We start from the raw sequence: 24,627 nt of genomic DNA, 5'->3' as shown, positions 1-24,627 counted from the left end.
GTGTAAGCAATGGGTGTGAATGCACTTTACAAGTAAATCTCTGCTCTGTTAAAAGTAAAGGACCGAAAATATTTTATTGATCATAATGTTTCAAGAGAATCATTAAAACAGGTTAATATGCCCTACAAACATTATACAGAAGGCCCTTAAATTGTTGAAATAAGTAAATCACATCAATGATGAGAAAATAGTCAGATTAACTGATACCTTACACAGATATGGTGGCAAAGCAGGTAGATCAGAGTACTGTGATCAGAGAAGCTGTAAATTAAAATCCCAGGTGACAATGTTGAATAATAATTACTGATTTATTGAACATGCAATGTAATCATGTAGAGTACCAGTGAAAAGTCAGGACACACCTACTCATTAAAGGGTTTTTATTTATTTTCTACATTGTAGAATATTAGTGAAAACATCAGAACTATGAAATAACACATATGGGATCATGCAGTAACCAACAAAGTGACTTGTTACTTTTATTTCTTATTATTACTCATATTTTTTTAAACTGCATTGTTGGTTGGGGCTCGTAAGTAAGCATTTGACTGTAAAGTCTACACCTGTTGTATTCGGTGCATGTTACTAATGACATGTTATTTGATTTGAACAAGGTTTTCCAGGAAACACAGCTTGGCGCCTGCTACAGTACTTGGCCAGGTATTGTACTTCAACCGGTATATTCTTACTCGTGTGATGGGAAACCTAGAATTGATAGGGGCATAAATTAACAGGTCAGGACCTATTGGCATAACAGGTCAAATGTAGGCTAAGGTTTTGGGGTGGAGGGTTAGTGGCTGTAAAGGAGGGTCGACCCTGGTTCAAGTCCATCCCTCACTAGTTGAATAAGAAAAGATGCGACCTTATCAGCATATTTGTAGAGAAAGATTGCCTTAAGGCTAGCTAAATCTAACTCTGTTAATTAACATTTGGCTGAGGGGAGGAGGTGGCGATGCAGACACTATATCGCCCGCTAATACAGAACTACTAAAGGCCCAGTGTATTGCTTTAGTGAAAAATATTTGTTCAATATTTTTTTATTCTGATTTTTCAGCACCCCTACTTCCCGAGGCTATGCTTATGTCCATTTACCAAGCTAGCTGCATGGTTGGGTAGATTACTTTCTAAATGTAATCTGTTACAGTTACTAGTTACCTGCCCAAAATTGTAATCAGTAACATAATTTTTGGATTACCCGAACTCAGTAACATAATCTGATTACATTCAGTTACTTTTAGATTACTTTCCCCTTAAGAGGCATTAGAAGAAGACAAAAATGTACCTTACCAATTGAATGACATCTATTGAAGGATAAATCCATGTTAAAGATGACATAGCTGGCAATATATGGACGTTACATTTTACTTTATGGGTTGGTTATGTAGGCTTCTATCTAACCCATCGTTTTCTACTACGTACAATAATATGATTAAATTAGATATTTACATTAATACATAGAATTTATGTATACATCCAAAAATGGATGTAGCAACTACAGATTGCCCCTTTAAGTCTATCAAAAGTTTGCGAGTTTTAGCACGTGTCCATCAGGACTATTTTTTTTTATCAGCATGAATTAGATTGAGCAATAAAAGTGGGGCTTTTATTCCATAGACTGGGATCAGCTCTATGCAGCTGTTGCAAGAGCGCATTTTTCACTGGCTGTCCACTGGTTAGAAAAACTATGACTGATAGGTAGATTCAACTTTTTGAATTAAACTATTCAATAATAGTTCAAATACTCACTTAGATTTGTGAACAGCCATCCACAACAACCACAATCCGTAAGGCGCAAATAACTAAATGAGAGCGCAGCAGTGTGATTCACATCAATGCGCTATGTAGATATCAATAATAAGTTATATCCGTATCACCGTAGACTACACCACTGCTGTCATCCTTACCACCAAGCGTTTATTCAAATTGGATAATCTTTGGATGCCGACAGCAGTCACACCATTGGAAGACATAGCTTGGACTGTAGCCTACAAAAGCCTATTCCTGCTCTTTCCCCCGATCCATCAAACACATTTAGTGTGTCATCATATTGGTCCCTGACTTGTGGTCAGACTCGTTCAGGTGGAATCAATTTAAACTTGCGCCTTTTTCAAAGCTGATTTGAATGTCATTGAGAAAACAGAGAAGTGTCAAATATTTTTTTTTGCAAACATCCTTTCTGAATTTAAAATTAATACTCGAAGTAATCATCTCATTTTTCAAAAGTATCTGTAATGCGATTGTATTTATTTGCTGGTAACGTAACGGATTATACAGCTACCGTTTTTTTTGCAACCCCTTACATGATTACATGTACTCCGTTACTCCCCAACCCTGGCTAGCTGCGATCTGAATTGAAAATCCCTACATTTAAAGCCTTATTTTTTATGATCCATTAGCTACAGTTGAAGTCGGAAGCTTACATACACCTTAGCCAAATACATTTAAACTCAGTTTTTCACAATTACTGACATTTAATCCTAGTAAAAATTCTCTGTTTTAGGTCAGTTAGGATCACCACTTTATTTTAAGAATGTGAAATGTCAGAATAATAGAGATAATGATATGTTTCAGCTTTTAATTCTTTCATCATGTTCCCAGTGGGTAAGAAGTTTACATTCACTCAATTAGTATTTGGTAGCATTGCCTTTAAATTGTTTATCTTGGGTCAAATGTGTCAGGTAGCCTTCCACAAGCTTCCCACAATAAATTGGGTGAATTTTGGCCCATTCCTCCTGACAGAGCTGGTGTAACTGCGTCAGGTTTGTAGGCCTCCTTGCTCGCACACGTTTTTTCAGTTCTGCCCACAAATTTTCTACAGGATTGAGGTCAGGACTTTGTGATGGCCACTCCAATACCTTGACTTTGTTGTCCTTAAGCCATTTTGCCACAACTTTGGAAGTATGCTTGGGGTCATTGTCCATTTGGAAGACCCATTTGCGACCAAGCTTTGACTTCCTGACTGATGTCTTGAGATGTTGCTTCAATATATCTACATAATTTCCCCTTCCTCATGATGCCTTCAATTTTGTGAAGTGCACCAGTACCTCCTGCAGCAAAGCACCCCCACAACATGATGCTGCCACCCCCGTGCTTCATAGTTGGGATGGTGTTCTTCGGCTTGCAAGAATCCCCCCTTTTCCTCCAAACATAATAATGGTCAATATGGCCAAACAGTTCTATTTTTGTTTCATCAGACCAGAGGATATTTCTCCAAAAAGTCCGATCTTTGTCCCCATGTGCAGTTGCAAACCTTCGTCTGGATTTTCTATGGCGGTTTTGGAGCAGTGGCTTCTTCCTTGCTGAGCGGCCTTTCAGGTTATGATGATATAGGACTCGTTTTACTGTGGATATAGATTATTTTTTCCTCCAGCATCTTCACAAGGTTCTTTGCTGTTGTTCTGGGATTGATTTGCACTTATCGCACCAAAGTACATTAATCTCTACGAGACAAAACGCTTCTCCTTCCTGAGCAGTATGATGGCTGAGTGGTCCCATGGTGTTTATACTTGCGTACTATTGTTTGTACAGATAAACGTGGTACTTACAGGCATTTGGAAATTGCTCCTAAGGATGAACCAGACTGGCGGTCTGGCTGATTTCTTGGCTGATTTCTTTTGATTTTCCTATGATGCCAAGCAAAGAGGCACTGAGTTTGAAGGTAGGCCTTGAAAAACATCCACGGGTACACCTCCAATTGACTCAAATGATGTCAATTAGCCTATCAGAAGTTTCTAAAGCCAACTTAGTGTATGTAAACTTCTGACCCACTGGAATTGTGATACAGTGAATTATAAGTGAAATAATCTGTAATTATTTTCTGTAAACAATTGTTGGAAAAATGACTTGTGTCATGCACAAAGTAGATATCCTAACCGACTTGCCAAAACTATGGTTTGTTAACTAGAAATTTGTGGAGTGGTTGAAAAACAAGTTTTAATGATTCCAACCTAAGTGTATGTAAACTTCAGACTTCAACTGTAATAGAAAATAATGCTTCAGAAATGCACAAGGTGTGTTAACTCTAGCTAGCTAGATACAGAGTATTTGTCTTAGAAATAGACAGATAAATGAAGGCTCTGGCTACATAGAGCTAGAGGTTTTGAGAACCAGAAAATGACATCGACTCCAACCACACATTCCCAGACTATGACTTTGTGTGGTATTTAGACTCCAAGCGAAGAGAAAGGAAATGCAAGAGTTCTAGGTCAGTCAACTCGAGGCAAAAAAAAGTGAAGATTTGCAAATGTGAATTCACATGGTCTGTACTCATTTTCCATTTCCTAAATCAAGGTATTATGGAAGCAGGCTAAGGAACAGGAAAGGAAGCAGGAGCAGAGAGAGGTGGTAAACAGAGAGCTGATGGAGAAACCTCTGAAGCAGAACTTGGAGCTGGTCTGCAGACAGGAGAAAGACCTGGCAGGAAGCCTCTACTAGGCTCTGCAGTAGGATATTATAACAATCATCAAGCGTCCTGTCAATAACTGTTTTTGACCATTCACCGTTGCTCCCAACCTAGAATATTACATTTCCCAATAATGTGTAATGAATGTGCAATATTAATGTAACATGAATGTTACAAAATTAATATGTAAATTGTTTGTCCCTGTGTGTGTGAAAGAGCTGCACGCTGAAGTCAGCTGTCCAGAGGAATGGAAGATACCTAGTCAGTTGTACAACTGAAATGTGTCTTCCACATTTATCAGAGTGGTGCAGAAATCAGAGAGGTGCAGGAGCTGCCTTAATCGTCATTGACGTCATCGGCGCCCGGGGGACAGTGGGTTAATTACCTTGCTCAGGGGCAGACAGCTAACTGTCCAAAATAACTTTGTTTTTGGTAAATATAGATTTAAAATAAGGTATTATTAACTGAACATCAACAACAAATATACAATATTTTTTTTTATGAACCAGAAAATCATTTATCAGTTATATGTGGCTGTTTATAAAAGTTAGCTGGCAAATATAATAGTCCTGTTTTCTGGAATAGCCAACAGCTTGCCATTTACACAAGAGAGGTATACATTATGGAATTATGTTTCCATTATGGAAACTGGAGGAGAACCTTGGGCACGAGTCAACTGTTTGAGCATTGCCTGGACGACCTGCAAATCTCAACACAACTATTCACCCACATTCAGATAGATGGCCATATGTCCTGATGTATTGGCAGCATTAAGGGATAGGCTACTATCTCTATCTTTTCACTGTCTGTCACATTGTGTGACATGACATGTCATGTTAGACTGAAACTGGATAGCCTGGTCCCAGATCAGTTTTGTTTTGTATAGCCAACTCCTGTGGTCAATGTCATGCCATTTTTAGGCAAGACAGCCCAAACTGATCTGGGACCAGGCAATCAATTCTATGCAATGCTATACTATTCATACACTCACCTGTGGTAAAACAGCGCTCTCCTTGCTTTCCACCTGTGGTCTCACTCATCTCTCTGCTGTCCTGTCCACAGAAACGTCTTCCTGACTCAAGCGGAAGGACTGGTACCCTCTGACTCCACAGAACAGGAGACCATCATAAAGAAGAACGCTCTGCTTGGTCCACCATCAGGGGATGACAATGTTTTTTATATTTTATTATTATTTGACAAATCCTTGTACAAATGGCAACAAAAATCTGAACTAAAAGTACCAGTTACAATGAAATAATTAAATATGAATTATTACAAGTTAACAAAACACAGTTAATATACAAAACAAAGCTATCTTTAACTGTTTAGCAGGCGAACCAATGCTGGGATGGCACTGCAATGATCACTCTCGGCTCGATTTAGGATGTCTTTCCAATTGAAATTATACAATATTTTTTTGTTGTTGCTATAAGTGATGACATTTGTCCAATGATGCCAGTAGTGTTGCTCCTTGACTCGAAGAAGGGAAGAGCACAAGAGGGACAGAGTAGTGACTCCTTGTGACTTTTGGAGTTTGTCTGTGCAACAGTTGCTGCCACTGTCTTGACAAGCATATAGCATAAATATAAATATGTTAGCCTTTCTGAAATACACTTACAAGTTTCTTTATCATCTGATATTGCAACTTCATCTGTGGAGTAGTGCCCAGATGATACAAATTTAAATGATCACAATCGTCTGAAAAAATAATATGAATATTGATAATGATCAATGCACAATTTCACATTTGAAATGGGAAGCATAGCGGATGGGCAAACAGAAATATACCTGATAATTTTTGATCCACGATTAAACGTAAAAAAAAATGACGACGACAATTGTCCTATGATTGTTTTACTAACCAATCTGACCATAAGTGGGCACCAGTGTGGGAACGGGAAGCCACTGAGTCACACCACCCTTCCCAAGACTATTTGGCAACACTCATTTCCCTCGGAGACAGCATGACCTCTCAGCTAAACTCAAGATAAAAACTTAAACCAACAATGGCTACCACCAGTACGTTCCTCTCTTGGAAAATTGTGCTTTCATTTACTGAGCTTCTAATTATTTTCGACACCGAAACTCTAAACATTTTTTTCTCCATGTTGGGTACTGTACGGGCTTTTTTTTCAGTCAATAATTAATGTAATTTGAACCCCCTCCCTCCTCCCCATTTCTAATGATTTTCATGGTTCCCACCAGACAGGGTAAGCAACAGCCCCGTATCTCCCTTCCACCCAGCAACGGAAGCATAGCGGTCTCAGAAGCAGGCCAAAGAGCTGGAGAGGGATGAAAGGAGCGGCAGCTGCAGCGAGGCATCCCACGGGCCAACAGAGGACCTCAGTGTGCTACTCTACGGCAGCCAGACCCACCTGCAGGCAAGACCCCATTAGGTCCTCCTCGGGCCATTCTTGTGTTCAACACATCAACTGGAGTCAAATTATAATTGATGTCTAGACTATGGGCGTATCTCAATAATCATATGGTTTCCTCTACTTGCTTTTCCTCCATTTTCTTAGTAGCCAAAGTCCAATAGAAATATAAAGCTGTGCTGGCAGCCTCCAGTGTCATCTGTCTATGGATATATAGGTCAGCCTCAGCTGAGGGGCAGCACAAGCTAAAGATTACTTTGTTGTTTGGGTTGGGTGTTCCTTATGCGTGCTGCTAAATTGGGTTGGGGGACCGAGTGAAGCAGCGGTCTAAGGCACTGCATCGCGGTGCTCGAGGCATCACTACAGACCTGGGTTTAATCCCAAGCTGTATCACAACCGGTCGTGATCGGGAGTCCCATAGGGCGGCGCACAATTGGCCCAGCTTCATGAGGGTTTGGTCAGGGTAGGCCGTCATTGTAAATAAGAATTTGTTCTTAACTGACTTGCCTAGTTAAATAATGGTTAAAAATCACTCCTGATTCACTTGTGATAACACTTCATTTGGGAATTTCATTTTACCACAGTATTGACGAGAACATGATTTCAGTATGGTGCTAAAACAAAGTCATGAATGTGACATAGAACTTGGCTATCCTTTAACAAATATGCCATTCATTTTAGACTCAGAAGGTATTGAATCAGACATTCAGCTCTTTATTGAATCCTCCCCCCCATAAAAAGTCCAAGGCACAGAGGCTATGGAGAGTGAAGGGAGGGACGGGTGGAGGGAGAGCCTTAGGGATTGCCTCTGTGCCACTTCCATTTGGCAGTGGACACAATCGGGAAAGAGTAGCAATCTGAGAGTAACAATGTCTTTCCTTGTTGCGATGGGAAATCTCAGGCCAAACAGGATGCATCTCTTATATGGGACTACTTCTCCCCTTCTTTCTCCCTCCCCACTTGGTGCTGTCCAGCAGGGATACATGCACCTGGGACCTCTGGAGCAGAAGCCGAGTGTGGTGGGCCCTTCCCTATCCAAGACCCCGGCTCCGAAAGCTCCTTCTCAGCCCCAGGGATGCTCCAGGCTCCTGAGAACTAGCCCCCAACTGCCCACATCATTTAATTTATTTATGAACCTTTATTTAACTAGGCAAGTCAGTTAAGAACAAATTCTTATTTACAATGACGGCCTAGGAACAGTGGGTTAACTGCCTTGTTCAGGGGCAGAACAACAGATTTGACCTTGTCAGCTCAGGGATTCGATCTAGCAACCTTTCAGTTACTGGCCCAGGCTACCTTCCGCTACCGGCTACCTGCCAGCTACCTATCATCCACAAGAGGTTCAAGTAGCCAGGCCAAAGCATGGATACACACACACACTTTTGTAAATCTAGCATTGGCCTCATGTTGGCATCAGAGACATGTATTCCCATTAAACATGCAATGAAACTACAAAGCAAGGATCCGGGAATGCTTTCTTAAACAAATATGCCACATGATGCTTCACAGGGTTAAATCTGCCCTGGTTATAACCTGGGGGGAATTAGAGCAATTTATTAGTCTCCCTCATATAAAACCCATCTACCTCATTTGGCCACTCGTGTCATGACCTGTATGTAATACAGTGGATTACAATGAATTATTATTCATCATCCATTCACATACACCCACACAAACTCAAGAAACTGGGGCAAAATACTATGTGGAGAAAAAAAAAGAAAGAATTAAAATAAAACCCACTGGAAACTGCACTTTATTGGAAAATCAACCAAAAGTCTGCATACAACAATTTTTTTATATTTAATATAAACAAAAATATACTCTGCAGGGACAATGCAGTAAATATTTGATGAATAGAATAACCTTCAGGTTCTGACCATCCTGCACATATCCTTTCCATCATGGGATAGGCTCTCTTCTATATACACACACACACACAAAGCACCGATCAACAGTGTTCCATTTCTCCCTGCTTAACTGGACCCTTCTGCCCACTTACCAGACATGGGATCAAATACTAATTTCACACTTTCTGTGCTTGATTGAGCTCGTCTGGCTTAATGGACCAATTGAATCGTCCCAAAACTGCTAACACAGCATATCTGGCACTCTAGACAGGCTAAAGCAAACAAAGTATTTAAAAGATGTCCAATAGTAGCTGAACCCAGGTCTGCCACTTACACAGAACTGACCTTCCAGTGACACAATCACGACTTTTCCCCCTGCCTCCTGTGAAGATCACCTCCCTCTTTCCCCCAATCCCAGTGCCGGTCTATGTAAAGATGGCCCCGAGCCTGAAGGACACACTGCACATTCAGGTTGGAAAGGCAGCCATGTAAAATAAACAACATGCCAAGCGTAAAGCAGAAATGCGGATCCATCTCAATGCCGCCGAATCACAAATGTAGTGCTTTGCTAGTGCGTGAAAATGTTCCCTTGCAAAAAAAGAAAAAATACCCTAGCTCACAGAATTGACTGTATTGAATGAATACCCTTGTTTGACGTCCATATCACCCCTTACACATGGAGGGTTGTAACTTTGAGCCACAAAGAACTGTGCTTGACATTATGCCAGTTCAGTGATTAGAGCTAAACTGTCTGTTGACAGTGAGTTACATTTTTTCATCTTTATATTAACTATTTTTTACTCTCACTCTCAAACTCCAATCATACAATCAATCATAACCATGTATAAACCTGAATACCTCCCACAAGGAAGAGTTCAATGACATTATTTTTATCCCCCCCCCCCCCACACACCCCATTTCCTCCATGGGTAATTATAAATAAATACTAACAATACACAAGGAATGTCTACTGCAAATGTAATAACTTTTTTGAAAGAAAAAAATATTGAAATCATGGTATAAAACAGAGGTTAGCGTTACTAATCAGTGATGGTTAAATTAGATAATGCACGATTGATGATCAGATCAAGCAATTCTTCCACTCGTCCCACTTGAACCCACGTCCTCACCCCAAGAACATCAAGCTGTGTGTGATAACCCACTATTTTTATACATAACAGCAAAGTCAAATTATCTCCCTTTCCACACCCATGTTTATCTTTTACAGAAGACAAATGGGATGAGTGATCCCTGTAGAGGGGTCACATACTTTCTCATAAGACAAATTACAAAATGGGATCCTTGTCCTATGTATACTTGACACGTCTTGGACATGGCTTCCTCCCCTTGATTCCTTCAAGTCCTTTCTTATTTGGGCTGATATTCTCAACGATGAGTAAAAACAGAATTTTACTTGAAAGTGAAAGTTTAGCTGCTTCTTGGTTTGCCTTCAGAGGACAAAAGCCTCCCTTTCAGGTTACATGAACTGCATCTGAGAGAGAAAGAAAGGTCATGCTGAATACAGTCACTAAGACGGGTTATCATTCAAAGCATTTGTTTTAGAAAATTATTATGCCAAACATTCATACTCCTTGCTTTCCTTGATAACAAATCAAACTCTTTCACAAACATAGGCCAGAATACAATAAAAAAATAATTTGATTGTGTTTTTTAATGAATTTTTTTACACAGGTGTTCTCAGCTGTGTGTTTGATTTGCACAGCAGTGTCCATAATGGAGGGCATTGACACTGATTCAGGAATCCCCAGTCCCGTGTCATGACCTGTTGAGCGGTCCCCCGGCATACAACAGGACTGACTATTCTTGAATCCAAAATGCCCTCCATCCAGGACATACTGCTGGCCAAATCCAACACACCTGAAATTGCAGTGCAGAACAATCTATTGAATTCTGGCCTCATTTAGATTTAATTTGATGCAAATATGATGTATGCAAACAAAAAATGTAAATTGCAGCATGATAAACATACATATAGGGCTCCAGTCCACTCTGGAGAAAATAATCAACATATTTAGCAGTCTACATTTGACTTAATTAACTGTGTTCATTTTTTTTTTAAACAGTGGCATTTAACAGTCAACTTCCACAACATAATTTATGCAAATGTTGATTTGATATTTGATGCAAACCAAATTGGGCTGTGTTTTAAAAGAAATGTCTCAAAGGTTAGTCAAGTGATAGACATGGTTTAATAACAGTACTACTTTTATTACACTGTCAAAATGTCACATGGACCAATGTACTTTTTGAAAAGTGTTGTTTCGCAGTCTCGGTCAGACTTCCGTGCAGACATGCAAGGCATCTTACAGGTGGTTGAGTGACTATAAAGGGAATGACTGAGCCAGTGTTAGTTTTTGAAACACAAATAAATCAACAAACTCACTGTGTACACGACAAGCGGAGCAAAAGTTTGCAGATATGAGCATGCAGCACACACGCCAAGACGCACACAGGACATGTACCTAAAGATGTTCTACAAGAAATCCTTGAGAGAGAGCTGGGCAAAAGGGTCCTTTCCTGGTGCTCTGAGAGGACTCTGACTGGAGGGACTAGAAGCTGCCGAGGACTAGTTCAGAGAGAATGACAGGGTCAGGGGAATGGAGGAACAGCTAAAGAGGGAAAAAGAAATGGGAGGAGGGGAAAACCTAGCTACAGATATGAAGGGAGTAGAATGGAGAGAACAAGGTCAGGTCCAGAGTGTAGCTGCCTAACATGTTCAGTGTGGAGGTAAAACCTTACAACTCTTGACATGAGGACAGCAGATCAGAGTATCGTGTCAGAAAAGATACCCTGCTTCCCCAAAATATATTCTCCTAAGGTTGCTACCATTCTGATTTAGAGCCTACTGAAGAGATGACAGGGATGAGGGTGTACATATCCATAGAGACTTACAGTAGTGAGTGCATGCATACATTTTCACAACATCACTGAAATGGCATGAGGGTGAATGTGGAAGCGCATTCTGAATAGAAGTCCCAAAACACAGAATTCCAATTGCCCTCCGGAAAGGAATCTTTATGCCACATTACATCATTTAACAGTGATATATGGAATACCTATGTGTGTATTCCAATACCACTTTTATGGAGAATGGGTTGTGGTGCTGGATGCTTCCTGCTGACAGATTTTTCCATACATACAACAGGCAGACCACCTCAGTGGGAGTTAATTTGGCCACAGAATCAGACTTAGATAGCAGAGATCAAATCCAATTTTGGAATTAAATTTAAATAAACTTGCCGAATTTAAATGGATTGACCCCATTCTGATAGATACTAGTTCAAGGACGTGGACAATTTAGCCAGGCACCTCTCCTCAGAAAGCAAGAAGATTTGGGATCTGCTCCAGGGTGAAATTTCCCCTATGTACAGATCTATGATCAGCTTCCCCTCACCCATTCCTAGCCATAGCCATTAGTGGGGGAAATTCTAAACTGATCCAAGATCAGTGTCTAGAGGGCAACTTCACCCTACTCCTTGGCATCCGTTCAGATGAAAGCTCCTGGGGAAGGGAGTAGAATGGAGAGCACCTGTACCTGTGCTCCTGGGGCCGGGCCAAAGGGGTTGGCCGGCCTCACAACCGGTTGGCTGTACATCATGGTGGGTTGGTTTATCATGGCCATGGAACCCATCTGGGGAGGCTGAAGAAAGAGAAACAAGCAAACAAAATTAAAATTGTGAAAATCAAAATGACATCCTGCTGAAGAAATGGCCATCATTCTGACATAACTGCTTGTGTTATTCCAGTGAGACATGACGGGTTATGTAGTAGTACGATTTCTCAAGTGCAGTGGAATTTGAACAGAACAAAATAGTTTAAGTTCCTCGGCTGATTTCACTCTGGTGACTAATTAACTGTAGTTCAAATATACAGTAGCTCCTTAATGAGACAAGCATTGGGCAGTAAAAGTTAACCACTACAGCTGAATCAGCCCATCTTGTGATGCATGGCATTGTCAATCATTACAAGACATCTGTCACTTTTCCATTTGATTCGTCATGAACCCTTTGGCTCGTCTATGGATGTAGAAATTAACGAGACCATAGTTTACACTATACTGTGCAATACACTGCCACAAATTGGTCCGGGTGTTACATGCTTCAAAAGCCAAACAAACACTGATTAAAAACATAAAAGGTATTCCCCATAGAAATATAATGAAAAAACAATGGCTTAGAAACCTCTATCCCTGGCAATTTGACTGGTAAAATCATGGGTACACTCACAATGGCTACCTGGTATTGAAATGCAATTATTTCCATGGTAATGTAGGAATGTTCATTCAAATGATGTGGCTCATGCAACGGAATATTTTTTGCAATATCAGTTGAGTTGAATCAACAAATCACAGCACATATTGATGGGTACACTTCCTGTTTTACTTCCTGATTTGCACCTATGGCCGTTATTCCATAATTGCCTTGAATGTGGACGCCTGTTCTATTTATTCTATGGTATACATGCGGTAAAGAGGTCAATCAAACCCGACCAAAACAATGGAACTGCAATGGAAACGGTGGGGGAAAGATCCCGAACCTCCTTGTTGCCCCCCCAAGCAAAATTTGCCTAGTTAGGTTATTGTTTATATGTGTATTTTACACTATGTTGAGGTAAAAATCAAAGTATAATGCTTGTAAGGATGTCAACCCCAATATATGTTCATGTGATCTTAATCAACTGCATTACAGTTAAAAATGACTGACTATCACCACCGATTTCCAAGTGCTAGCTTTGCCACAAGCATATACGAATGGGAGTTAGCATTTAGCAGTCACTTCTTCTAAACCCAAAAAAGGGACAACTTACAAATATTTTGCAGCGTAAACAGCCAAATGTATATCCAAATCAGACTGTAGTAACCACATTGTGGGCCTGTTACAATACATCAATCATAACGGACACAGTGGAGTGGCACTTTGGTCTGTAGCTCTAAGCAGCTCTTTAACCACCCACAACATCACCGCCGCTGACAAGAACACCAGCTCTCTCACCACCACCAACTCATCAACACATCACTAGAGTTGGGCTCTGATGGTCATGGAATTTCGGTTATACGATTATACATTAATTGTGCCAGCCCTACACTGGAAGTCAACCAAATCTGTGCTACTGCAGTATTATGCTGGTGAAATAGTACATTTTAATTATTGTAAGGACTTGGCCTTTTAGCTTCTTTAAAAGCACAGGAATGGTCACCTTTGCATTGGAAAGGCCTGTATTCATAAAGTGTCTATAAGAAGGAGTGCTGATACAGGTTCAGGCCCCCTCGGTCCATTCATTATAATCTAAAAAGGCTAAATTGATCCTACTATGATACGCTTTATGAACCCGGAACCTGGAGTGAACCAGTGTTAAAGGATTTCTTTTTTTTTGCAGAAGTCAACCTAGCAAACAACAATTGTCATTGGTTCAAAGAAAGGGGAATGATAATTTCTTTCTGACAAACAGAAGGCTTAGAGATGTAAACAACATCAATTAATGTACTGAATGTGGTACTCACAAAGCTCCAAAAAGGTCTCCTACAGTATGGTGCAACATTCTCAGAACGTGTAAAAAATAATGTTAGATATACAGTACCAGTCAAAAGTTGATACACCTACTCATTCCAGGGTTTTTCTTTATTTGTACTATTTTCTACATTGTAGTATAATAGTGAAGACATCAAAACTATGAAATAACACATGTGGAATCATGTAGTAACCAAAAAAAGTGTTATACAAATAAAAATATATTTCATATTTGAGATTCTTCAAAGTAGCCATCTTTTGCCTTGATGACAGCTTTGCACACTCTTGGCATTCTCTTAACCAGCTTCATAAGGTAATCACCTGGAATACATTTCAATTAACAGGTGTGCCTTTTTGTGGAATTTCTTTCCTTCTTAATGTGTTTGAGCCAATCAGTTAGGGGTGGTATGTATACAGAAGATAGCCCTATTTGGTAAAACACCAAGTCCATATTATGGCAAGAACAGCTCAAATAAGCGAAGAGAAAAAGCAGTCTATCATTACTTTAAGACATGAAGGTCAGTCAATCCAGAACATTTCAAGAACTTTTAAAGTTCCTTCAAGTGCAGTCTCAAAAACCATCAAACGCTATGATGAAACTGCCTCTCATAAGGACCGCCACAGGAAGGGAAGACCCAGAGTTACATTTGCTGCAGAGGATAAGAGGATTCAGAGGATTCATTAGAGTTAACTGTAACTCAGAAATTGCAGCCCAAATATATGCTTCAGAGTTCAAGTAACAGACGCAGCTCAACATCAACTGTTCAGAGGAAACTGCGTGAATCAGGCCTTCATGGTCGAATTGCTGCAAAGAAACCACTACTAAAGGACATCAATAATAAGAAGAGACTTGCTTGGGCCAAGAAACACGAGCAATGGACATAAGGCAGGTGGAAATCTATCCTTTGGTCTAATGAGTCCAAATTTTAGATTTTTGGTTCCAACCGCTGTGTCTTTGTGAGACGCAGAGTAGGTGAACGGATGATCTCCGCATGTGTGGTTCCCATCATGAAGCATGGATGCAGAGGGAACACCCCCCTATCCACATCGATGGAACAGTAGTGGAGAGGGTAGCAAGTTTTAAGTTCCTCGGCATACACATCACAGACAAACTGAATTGGTCCACTCACACAGACAGCATCGTGAAGAAGGCGCAGCAGCGCCTCTTCAACCTCAGGAGGCTGAAGAAATTTGGCTTGTCACCAAAAGCACTCACAAACTTCTACAGATGCACAATCGAGAGCATCCTGGCGGGCTGTATCACCGCCTGGTATGGCAACTGCACTGCCCTCAACCGTAAGGCTCTCCAGAGGGTAGTGAGGTCTGCACAACGCATCACCGGGGGCAAACTACCTGCCCTCCAGGACACCTACACCACCCGATGTCACAGGAAGGCCATAAAGATCATCAAGGACAACCACCCGAGCCACTGCCTGCTCACCCCGCTATCATCAAGAAGGCGAGGTCAGTACAGGTGCATCAAAGCTGGGACCGAGAGACTGAAAAACAGCTTCTATCTCAAGGCCATCAGACTGTTAAACAGCCACCACTAACACTGAGTGGCTGCTGCCAACACACTGACACTGACTCAACTCCAGCCACTTTAATAATGGGAATTGATGGGAAATGATGTAAATATATCACTAGCCACTTTAAACAATGCTACCTTATATAATGTTACTTACCCTACATTATTCATCTCATATGCATACATATATACTGTACTCTATATCATCGACTGTATCCTTATGTAATACATGTATCACTAGCCACTTTAAACTATGCCACTTTGTTTACATACTCATCTCATTTGTACATACTGTACTCAATACCATCTACTGTATCTTGCCTATGCTGCTCTGTACCATCACTCATTCATATATCCTTATGTACACATTCTTTATCCCCTTACACTGTGTACAAGACAGTAGTTTTGGAATTGTTAGTTAGATTACTTGTTATTACTGCATTGTCGGAACTAGAAGCACAAGCATTTCGCTACACTCGCATTAACATCTGCTAACCATGTGTATGTGACAAATAAAATTTGATTTGATTTGATTTGATTTAGGATGTGTGATGGTGCTTTTCTGGTGACACTGTCTGACTTATTTAGAATTCAAGGCACACTTAACCAGTATGGCTACCACAGCATTCTGCAGCGATAAGCTCAAACCAGATGGAATGGCGTAGTGGGACTGTCATTTGTTTTTCACCTCCAGGCTGTGTAAGGGTTATTTGACCAAGAAGGAGTGCTGCATCAGATGACCAGGCCTCCACAATTAACTGACCTCAACCCAATTGAGATGGTTTGGGATGAGTTGGACTGCAGAGTGAAGGAAAAGCAGCCAACAAGTTCTCAGCATATGTGGGAAATCCTTCAAGACTGTTGGAAAAGCATTCCAGGTGAAGCTGGTTGAGAGAATGCCAAAGGTTTGCAAAGATGTCATCAAGTCAATGGGTGGCTACTTTGAAGAATCTCAAATATAAAATACATTTGGATTTGTTGAACACTTTTTTGGTTACTGCATGATTCCATGTGATATTTCATAGTGTTGATGTTGTCACTATTCTTCTACAATGCAGACAAACATTTTTTTTTTAACATTTAAAAAAATATAAAAATCCTTGAATGAGTAGGTGTCCAAACTTTTGACTGGTACTGTATATATAAAAAGGGTTCCGAGGCATGGCTTCATGAGATTGAAAAGATAAACCCCCCCAAACTACTTACCATTCCATATGCCATCATTCCCGTCGGCGTCGTTGCAGGGAAGGCCATGACAGATGGTGCCTGAAATGACACAAGCAAAGATGATCACTCAATGAACCAGGACACTTTTACAGAAAGTTAGTCATCTTATATGCAGTCAGTTACATGCTAGTTACAAGTCTCTTTGGATAAAAGCATCTCCTAAGTGGCAGTGCCTATATAAAGTCTAGGCCCCCTCCATAAAAATGTATTAACTAAAATGGTTGTCACACAAGATTTCATCCCCTTGGTTTACGCAAGCCTAAATCAGTTCCAAAGTCTAATTTGGCTTAACGAAGTTAAATTATATGGAATCACTCTGTATGTAAACTGCTCTCGAGGTCATGCCACAGCATCTCAATCGGGTTGAGGTCAGAACTGACTGGGCTACTCCAGAAGGCGTATTTTCATCTGTTGAAGCCATTCCGTTGTTGATTTACTTCAGTGTTTTGGGTCGTTGTCCTGTTGCATCACCCAACTTCTGTTGAGCTTCAATTGGCAGACAGATCGCCTAACATTCTCCTGCAAAATGTTGTGATAATCTTGAGAATTCATTTTTTCATTGATGATAGCAAGCAGTCCAGGCCCTGAGGCAGCAAAGCAGCCCCAAACCATGATGCTCCCTCCACCATACTTTACAGTAGGGATGAGGTTTTTATGTTGGTGTACTGTGCCTTTTTTCTCTCCACATAGTGTTGTGTGTTCCTTTCAAACAACTCAACTGTAGTTTCAACTGTCCACATAATATTTTGCCAGTAGCGCTGTGGAACATCCAGGTGCACCTTTGAAAACTTCAGACGTGTAGTGAACAGCAGTGGCTTCTTCCATGGTGTCTTCCATTCTTGTTTAGTGTTTTACGTATCATAGACTCGTCAAAAGAGATGTTAGCATGTTGCAGAGATTTCTCTAAGTCTTTAGCTGACATTCTAGGATTCTTCTTAACCTCATTGAGCATTCTGTGCTACGCTCTTGCAGTCATCTTTGCAGGATGGCCACTCCTAGGGAGAGTAGCAACTGCTGAACTTTCTCCATTTATGGACAATTTGTCTTACCGTGGACTGGTGAACATCAAGGCTTTTAGAGATACTTTTGTAACCTTTTCCAGCTTTATACATGTCAACAATTCTTAATCTTAGGTCTTCTGAGATCTCTTTTGTTCGAGGCATGGTTCACATCAGGCAATGCTTCTTGTGAATAGCAAACTCACATTTTGTGAGTTTTTTTTAATAGGACAAGGCAGCTCTAACCAACGTCTCCAATCTCGTCACATTGATTTGAATCCAGGTTAGCTGACTCCTGACTCCAGGTTAGCTGACTCCTGACTCCAGGTTAGCTGACTCCTGACTCCAGGTTAGCTGACTCCTGACTCCAGGTTAGCTGACTCCTGACTCCAGGTTAGCTGACTCCTGACTCCAATTAGCTTTGGAGAAGTCATTAGCCTAGGGGTTCACATACTTTTTCCAACCTAAACTGTGAATGTTTAAATTGTGTATTCGGGCAAGAAAAATACAATAATTTGTGTGTTATTAGTTTAAGCACACTATGTTCATCTATTGTTGTGACTTACATGAAGATCAGATCAAATTTGCTAACAAATGTATGCAGAAATCCAGGTAATTCCAAAGGGTTCACATACTTTTTCTTGCCACTGTGCACACACATGCATGGTCCCTCAGTCAAGTATTGAATTTCAAGCACAGATTAAATGACAAAAACCAGGGAAAGCATAAATTACAAAAACCTTTTTGAAACCATGAAGAAGGGCAATGGTTGGTAGATGAGTAACAATAACAAATCAGACATTGAATATATCTTTAAGCATGGTCAAGTTAATAATTATGCTGTGGATTATGTATTAAACCACCCAGTCACAAAGATACAGTTGTCCTTCTGAACTGAGCTGCAGGACAGGAATGAAACTGCTCAGGGATGTCACCATGAGGCCATTGGTGATTTTAAAACAGCTACAGAGTTCAATGGCTGTGATGGAAGAAAACAGAGGCTGGATCAACAACACTTTAGTGACTCCATAATTAACAACCTAAATGAGTGAAAATAAATAAATATACAGAATACAAATATTCCAAAATATGCATACGTATGCAACAAGGCACCAAAGTAATGCTGAAAAAAAAACAAAAGCAAAGGAATAACATTTTTGGCCAAAATGCAAAGCCTTATGTTTGGGACAAATCCAACACAACATCAGAGTAACTGCCTCCTTATTGTCAAGCATGGTGGTGGCTGCATCACAGGGAGAGGATTTCACCTTTCAGCAGGACAGTAACCTACAACACAAAGCCACATTCACACTGGAGCTGCTTACCAAGACAGTGAATGGTCCTGCTTGAAAATCTATGTCAAGACTTGAAAATTGCTGTCTATCCATGATCCTGAACAACTTGACAGAGTGCTTGAAAAATCTTTGAAAAGAATAATGGGAGAATATTGCACAATACTGGTGTGCAAAGTTCTTATGAGACTCACCCTAGGAGACTTACAGCTGTAATCACTGCCAATTGTGTTTCTAACACCTATCTAATGAAGGTATATTAGTCTTTTATTTTTCATTCACCTTTTTAATATTAGAGTTGTGTATGTTGTGTAGATCGTGGACAAAAACATGGCAATTACATCAATTTTAATCCCACTTTGTAACACAAAATGTGAAGAAATCCAGGCGGAGTGTCAACTTTCTACAGGCACTGTAACTTAGCATAAATAAATAGTTTCATATTCATGTTTAGTTAATGAATCACTTTTACAAAATAACAGGTGCAAACTTAGTAAATTTGGTCCTCTCCAGAAACAACCCACCTGATCAATGTTCTCTTTGTTCAGCTCTCTGACAAGCTACAATTGTCCAATTCACATGCAACACGTCATACTCAATGCCTGCCTGCTTCCACTTTGGCAAGGCTAATGGAACATCTGGGAACCATTTGTTGCATGCTTGTCCTTATTTCCCCTAGTTTACCCTTACAGTGTATGTTAGGGCTAACCAGAAGAGCTGTGTGGGAATCTTAAGCACAGAGAGAGCGAGAGAGCCCTGAAGCAAGAAGCTGTTACTTGCAGGTGCAGAGCTGCTCTGCTGAAAAAGACAGAGGGAGGCTTTTATAGAGGAACTGCTAGACTATCACACAGCCCCCACAGTAGTAAGTAACAAACCCTGATTTGTTCAACATCACAGGCATTCAGTTGCATGAAAAAGGCACACTTGTGAAGGAAATATTTAATCAGCAATCAAGCCATTGAAAAGGGTCAGAATTATGGATGTACAAAGAATAAATGTTGGGGTAATTACAGTCGGCACTTGTTTCGAACACCCAAAAGTCCTTTTTCCAACTTCTCACTTTGATCAGAAATGCTTTGCATAAAAGCATACTCAGCAGGCAATATTTCCGTCATTGCAGAAATTTGCTTGAATAGTAAAATATGGGAGGATCACCAGATACTATTTAGAACGACCAAATGGAAAGCAGTCATTTTCAACAAAAGGAGGTGATGTGCGAAACATTGACTGTTGGTGATGTTATCCGAGTTAAGGTAGAATTTTATACAAATCAGGGGGTGATAACCAAATCGGGATAGGGTATGTCTCGCTAGCCAGCTTTGACACTGTGGTAGATAGGCTTCCAGTCAACATGCTGTTTTGCACCCTGTTCAGAAGAAACAACCACGAGGGGAGAATGAGGAAAAGCCTTACGGCAAAGTAATATCTGGTGAAAACGTTTTAAAAAAGAAAGAAAAAAGTGTGAGTTATCAACCATGTAGTTACCTAAGATCATACCCCAGTTTATCGTTTCAAACCAGACTTGTCCGTATCAATAGACAAATATACCATGGTCTTTCAGTATATTTCCATAAGCGTTCACTTGATAATAGCTGAAACGTTCTTTTGGGGGGGGGGGTTCTGAATGTTAACCACTCACAAAACATGCTTTTTTGGGGAAACCCTTCACTTGAGTCATTAGGCTTAGATGAACAAGTCTTAATAATGATGTTTGAAAGTGTTGTGAGCAGGTGAGATCAGCTTACGGAAACTGAGTTTAATAACTAACTGAGTTGGGGTGGCCTAGTGGTTAACAACACACACGAGAAGGGCACCCAGTGGCTAAAAATGTGTTCTTATTGTAGAAATTCAGATATATCCTAAAAATTTTCTCACGGCTCACGTCATGTTATAACTGTCATGATGTCACACCAGTCATGTAATTATTATACAGACAGTATGTGACCCTCGTGACGCAGGCACTGAGCAAGGTGTGACCAGAAGTTCAATAACAAAATACGACAAAGGATGTTTTTTTTCTACAGTAGGTCTAAGACTGTCCATGGACACTTGTCCCATTCTAATGGTCTACAGACATGTTGTCAGACCTAGTATAAACCAGCCTCTGGAGAACAAAGGGCTGCAATAAGGAGGAGAGGAAAGCCAGGACAGGTCATGCTGTGGGTTCTGTGTTAGATTGAGGTCAACAGGTCAGAAGAAGCCCATGGTGCAGACCACACCGGTCAGAGAGAACACGTGGCTGGGTGAATGTGTGGGGTTAATACCAGGCATGCCAGCTTTGGTCAAAGAGCAGGAAATAGTACAACCATTGAGACTTACGTATTGTGGGAAATGCATGCCGTTCTGTATTTTTTCCCCAGGAGAACATTTATACAATGCAAAAGACATTTGAGAAACAGATTAGAAAATATTGTAACAACAATGTTTAGTGAACACAGAGCAAAACCACACACACACACACACCATTGGTGCTTTCTGTCCATATGATCTGAATGCATCAGGAACTTAAACCAAGCAGTGTTTGTGTTGGATAAACAATTCCCAAAGCAGATGAGGAAAAAGCACATTTCTTTTCATAAATCATATTATTTTATAGGATCCATTAGCTGGCACTAATGGTGACAGCTTGTCTTCCTGGGGTCTGACAAAAGGAAAAAGACATACAAAATACTTTACAATTTACATATACAGTGTATTCTGAAAGTATTCAGAATACCTTGACTTTTCCCACATTGTTACATTACAGCCATATTCTAAAATTGATTAAATTATCCCCTCCCCTGACGCTTCAAAATTCAGGCCAAAGAGTTCAATCTTGGTTTCATCAGACCAGAGAAGCTTGTTGCTCATGGTCTGAGAGTGCCTTTTACTGAAGAGTGGCTTCCGTCTGGCCACTCTACCATAAGGCCTTATTGGTGGAGTGCTGCAGAGATGTTTGTCCTTCTGGAAGTTTCTCCCATCTTCACAGAGGAACTCTGAAGCTCTGTCATAGTGACCATTGGGTTATTGGTCACCTCCCTGATCAAGGCCCTTCTCCCCTGATTGCTCAGTTTGGCCGGGCGGCCAGCTCTGGGACGAGGCTTGGTGGTTCCAAACTTCTTCCATTTAATAATGGAGGCCACAGTGTTCTTGGGGTCCTTTAAAGTTGCAGAAATGTTTTGGTACCCTTCCCCAGATCTGTGTCTCGACACAATCCTGTCTCGGAGATCTACAGACAATTCCTTCGACCTCATGTCTTCGCTTTGTCATTATGGGGTATTGTGTGTAGATTTATGAGGAAAAATATTAATTTAATACATTTTAGAATAAGGCTGTAGCGTAATAAAATGTGGAAAAAGTCAAGGGGTCTGAATACTTTCGAATGCACTATATTTAAAAACATGTAGTGTGCATCTATCAGTTACACACACAATGGGGCAAAAAAGTATTTAGTCAGCCACCAATTGTGCAAGTTCTCCCACTTAAAAAGATGAGAGGCCTGTAATTTTCATCATAGGTACACTTCAACTATGACAGACAAAATGAGATTTTTTATTTTCAAATTATGGTGGAAAATAAGTATTTGGTCACCTACAAACAAGCAAGATTTCTGGCTCTCACAGACCTGTAACTTCTTCTTTAAGAGGCTCCTCTGCCCTCCACTCGTTACCTGCATTAATGGCATCTGTTTGAACTTGTTATCAGTATAAAAGACACCTGTCCACAACCTCAAACAGTCACACTCCAAACTCCACTATGGCCAAGACCAAAGAGCTATCAAAGGACACCAGAAACAAAATTGTAGACCTGCACCAGGCTGGGAAGACTGAATCTGCAATAGGTAAGCAGCTTGGTTTGAAGAAATCAACTGTGGGAGCAATTATTAGGAAATGGAAGATATACAAGACCACTGATAATCTCCCTCGATCTGGGGTTCCACGCAAGATCTCACCCCGTGGGGTCAAAATGATCACAAGAACGGTGAGCAAAAATCCCAGAACCACACGGGGGGACCTAGTGAATGACCTGCAGAGAGCTGGGACCAAAGTAACAAAGCCTACCATCAGTAACACACTACGCCGCCAGGGACTCAAATCCTGCAGTGCCAGACGTACTGGCTTAAGCATGTCCAGGCCATGTCCAGGCCCGTCTGAAGTTTGCTAGAGAGCATTTGGATGATCCAGAAGAAGATTGGGAGAATGTCATATGGTCAGATGAAACCAAAATATAACTTTTTGGTAAAACCTCAACTCGTTGTGTTTGGAGGACAAAGAATGCTGAGTTGTATCCAAAGAACACCATACCTACTGTGAAGCATGGGTGTGGAAACATCATGCTTTGGGGCTGTTTTTCTGCAAAGGGACCAGGACGACTGATCCGTGTAAAGGAAAGAATGAATGGGGCCATGTATCGTGAGATTTTGAGTGAAAACCTCCTTCCATCAGCAAGGGCATTGAAGATGAAACGTAGCTGGGTCTTTCAGCATGACAATGATCCCAAACACACCGCCTGGGCAATGAAGGAGTGGCTTCGTAAGAAGCATTTCAAGGTCCTGGAGTGGCCTAGCCAGTCTCCAGATCTCAACCCCATAGAAAATCTTTGGAGAGAGTTGAAAGTCCGTGTTGCCCAGCAACAGCCCCAAAACCAAAACATCACTGCTCTAGAGGAGATCTGCATGGAGGAATGGGCCAAAATATCAGCAACAGTGTGTGAAAACCTTGTGAAGACTTACAGAAAATGTTTGACCTCTGTCATTGCCAACAAAGGGTATATAATAAAGTATTGAGATAAACTTTTGTTATTGACCAAATACTTATTTTCCACCATAATTTGCAAATAAATTCATAAAAAATCCTACAATGTGATTTTCTGGATTTTTTTTCTAGTTTTGTCTGTCATAGTTGAAGTGTACCTATGATGAAAATTACAGGCCTCTCATCTTTTTAAGTGGGAGAACTTGCACAATTGGTGGCTGACTAAATACTTTTTTTGCACCACTGTACATGTCAGTACATACACACAAGTAGCAGTACGATTAATATTGATCAATGCATTACAATTTTGTGATCAGAACTTTGGATACTATAGTAAAGAAATACTTATTCCAAACAAACTTACCATAGTGGCAGGGTTCCATGTGGTAGAGGGAGCACTCTTTGGTTGCCAATTGTATCCACCTGTCAACTTCTTCTCACCAGGCTGACTCCAATGAATATCACTACATAGGAAATGGAAATGGTAATTATTTTCATTCAACTGCAATATATCAGTATGGTAAAAAATTATAATTAGTCACTCCAGTTCCGTTATCATTGCATTCTTACTTTTTTGCCACACCATTGCCAATTCCCAAATCTAAAAAGGAGAGAGAATACATTGTTAGTTGAGCGCATAGTGCCGCTGACTTGACCATCTCTCATTAAAATACACCAAAAGAGATAGCATGTGACA

At 40.5% G+C, this 24,627-nt stretch overlaps 1 protein-coding gene across 19 annotated transcripts in view; it reads right to left on the bottom strand.

The window, feature by feature from the left end:
• Positions 1-5,558: 5,558 nt before the first annotated feature.
• The window catches only part of LOC110533412 (phosphatidylinositol-binding clathrin assembly protein), a 63,423-nt gene continuing 44,354 nt past the window's right edge, over positions 5,559-24,627 (bottom strand). For 10 of the 19 annotated variants that reach the window (XM_021617572.2, XM_021617573.2, XM_021617575.2 and 7 more), the window contains 7 exons: positions 24,501-24,531; positions 24,295-24,394; positions 21,517-21,540; positions 16,887-16,946; positions 12,181-12,285; positions 11,108-11,211; positions 5,559-10,116 (listed from right to left, as the gene is read on the bottom strand). In XM_021617572.2, coding sequence (XP_021473247.2) covers positions 11,119-11,211; positions 12,181-12,285; positions 16,887-16,946; positions 21,517-21,540; positions 24,295-24,394; positions 24,501-24,531 — 413 coding nt within the window. In that variant the 3' untranslated portion in view covers positions 5,559-10,116; positions 11,108-11,118. The other 9 variants (XM_021617576.2, XM_021617577.2, XM_036989752.1 and 6 more) reach the window with 5 other exon arrangements.

The sequence above is a fragment of the Oncorhynchus mykiss genome, chromosome 10 (assembly GCF_013265735.2).
Source record: "Oncorhynchus mykiss isolate Arlee chromosome 10, USDA_OmykA_1.1, whole genome shotgun sequence".
Taxonomy (NCBI): Eukaryota; Metazoa; Chordata; class Actinopteri; order Salmoniformes; family Salmonidae; genus Oncorhynchus; species Oncorhynchus mykiss.
Note: the sequence above shows the minus strand (reverse complement) of the source record. Positions and strands in the feature narration are given on the sequence as shown.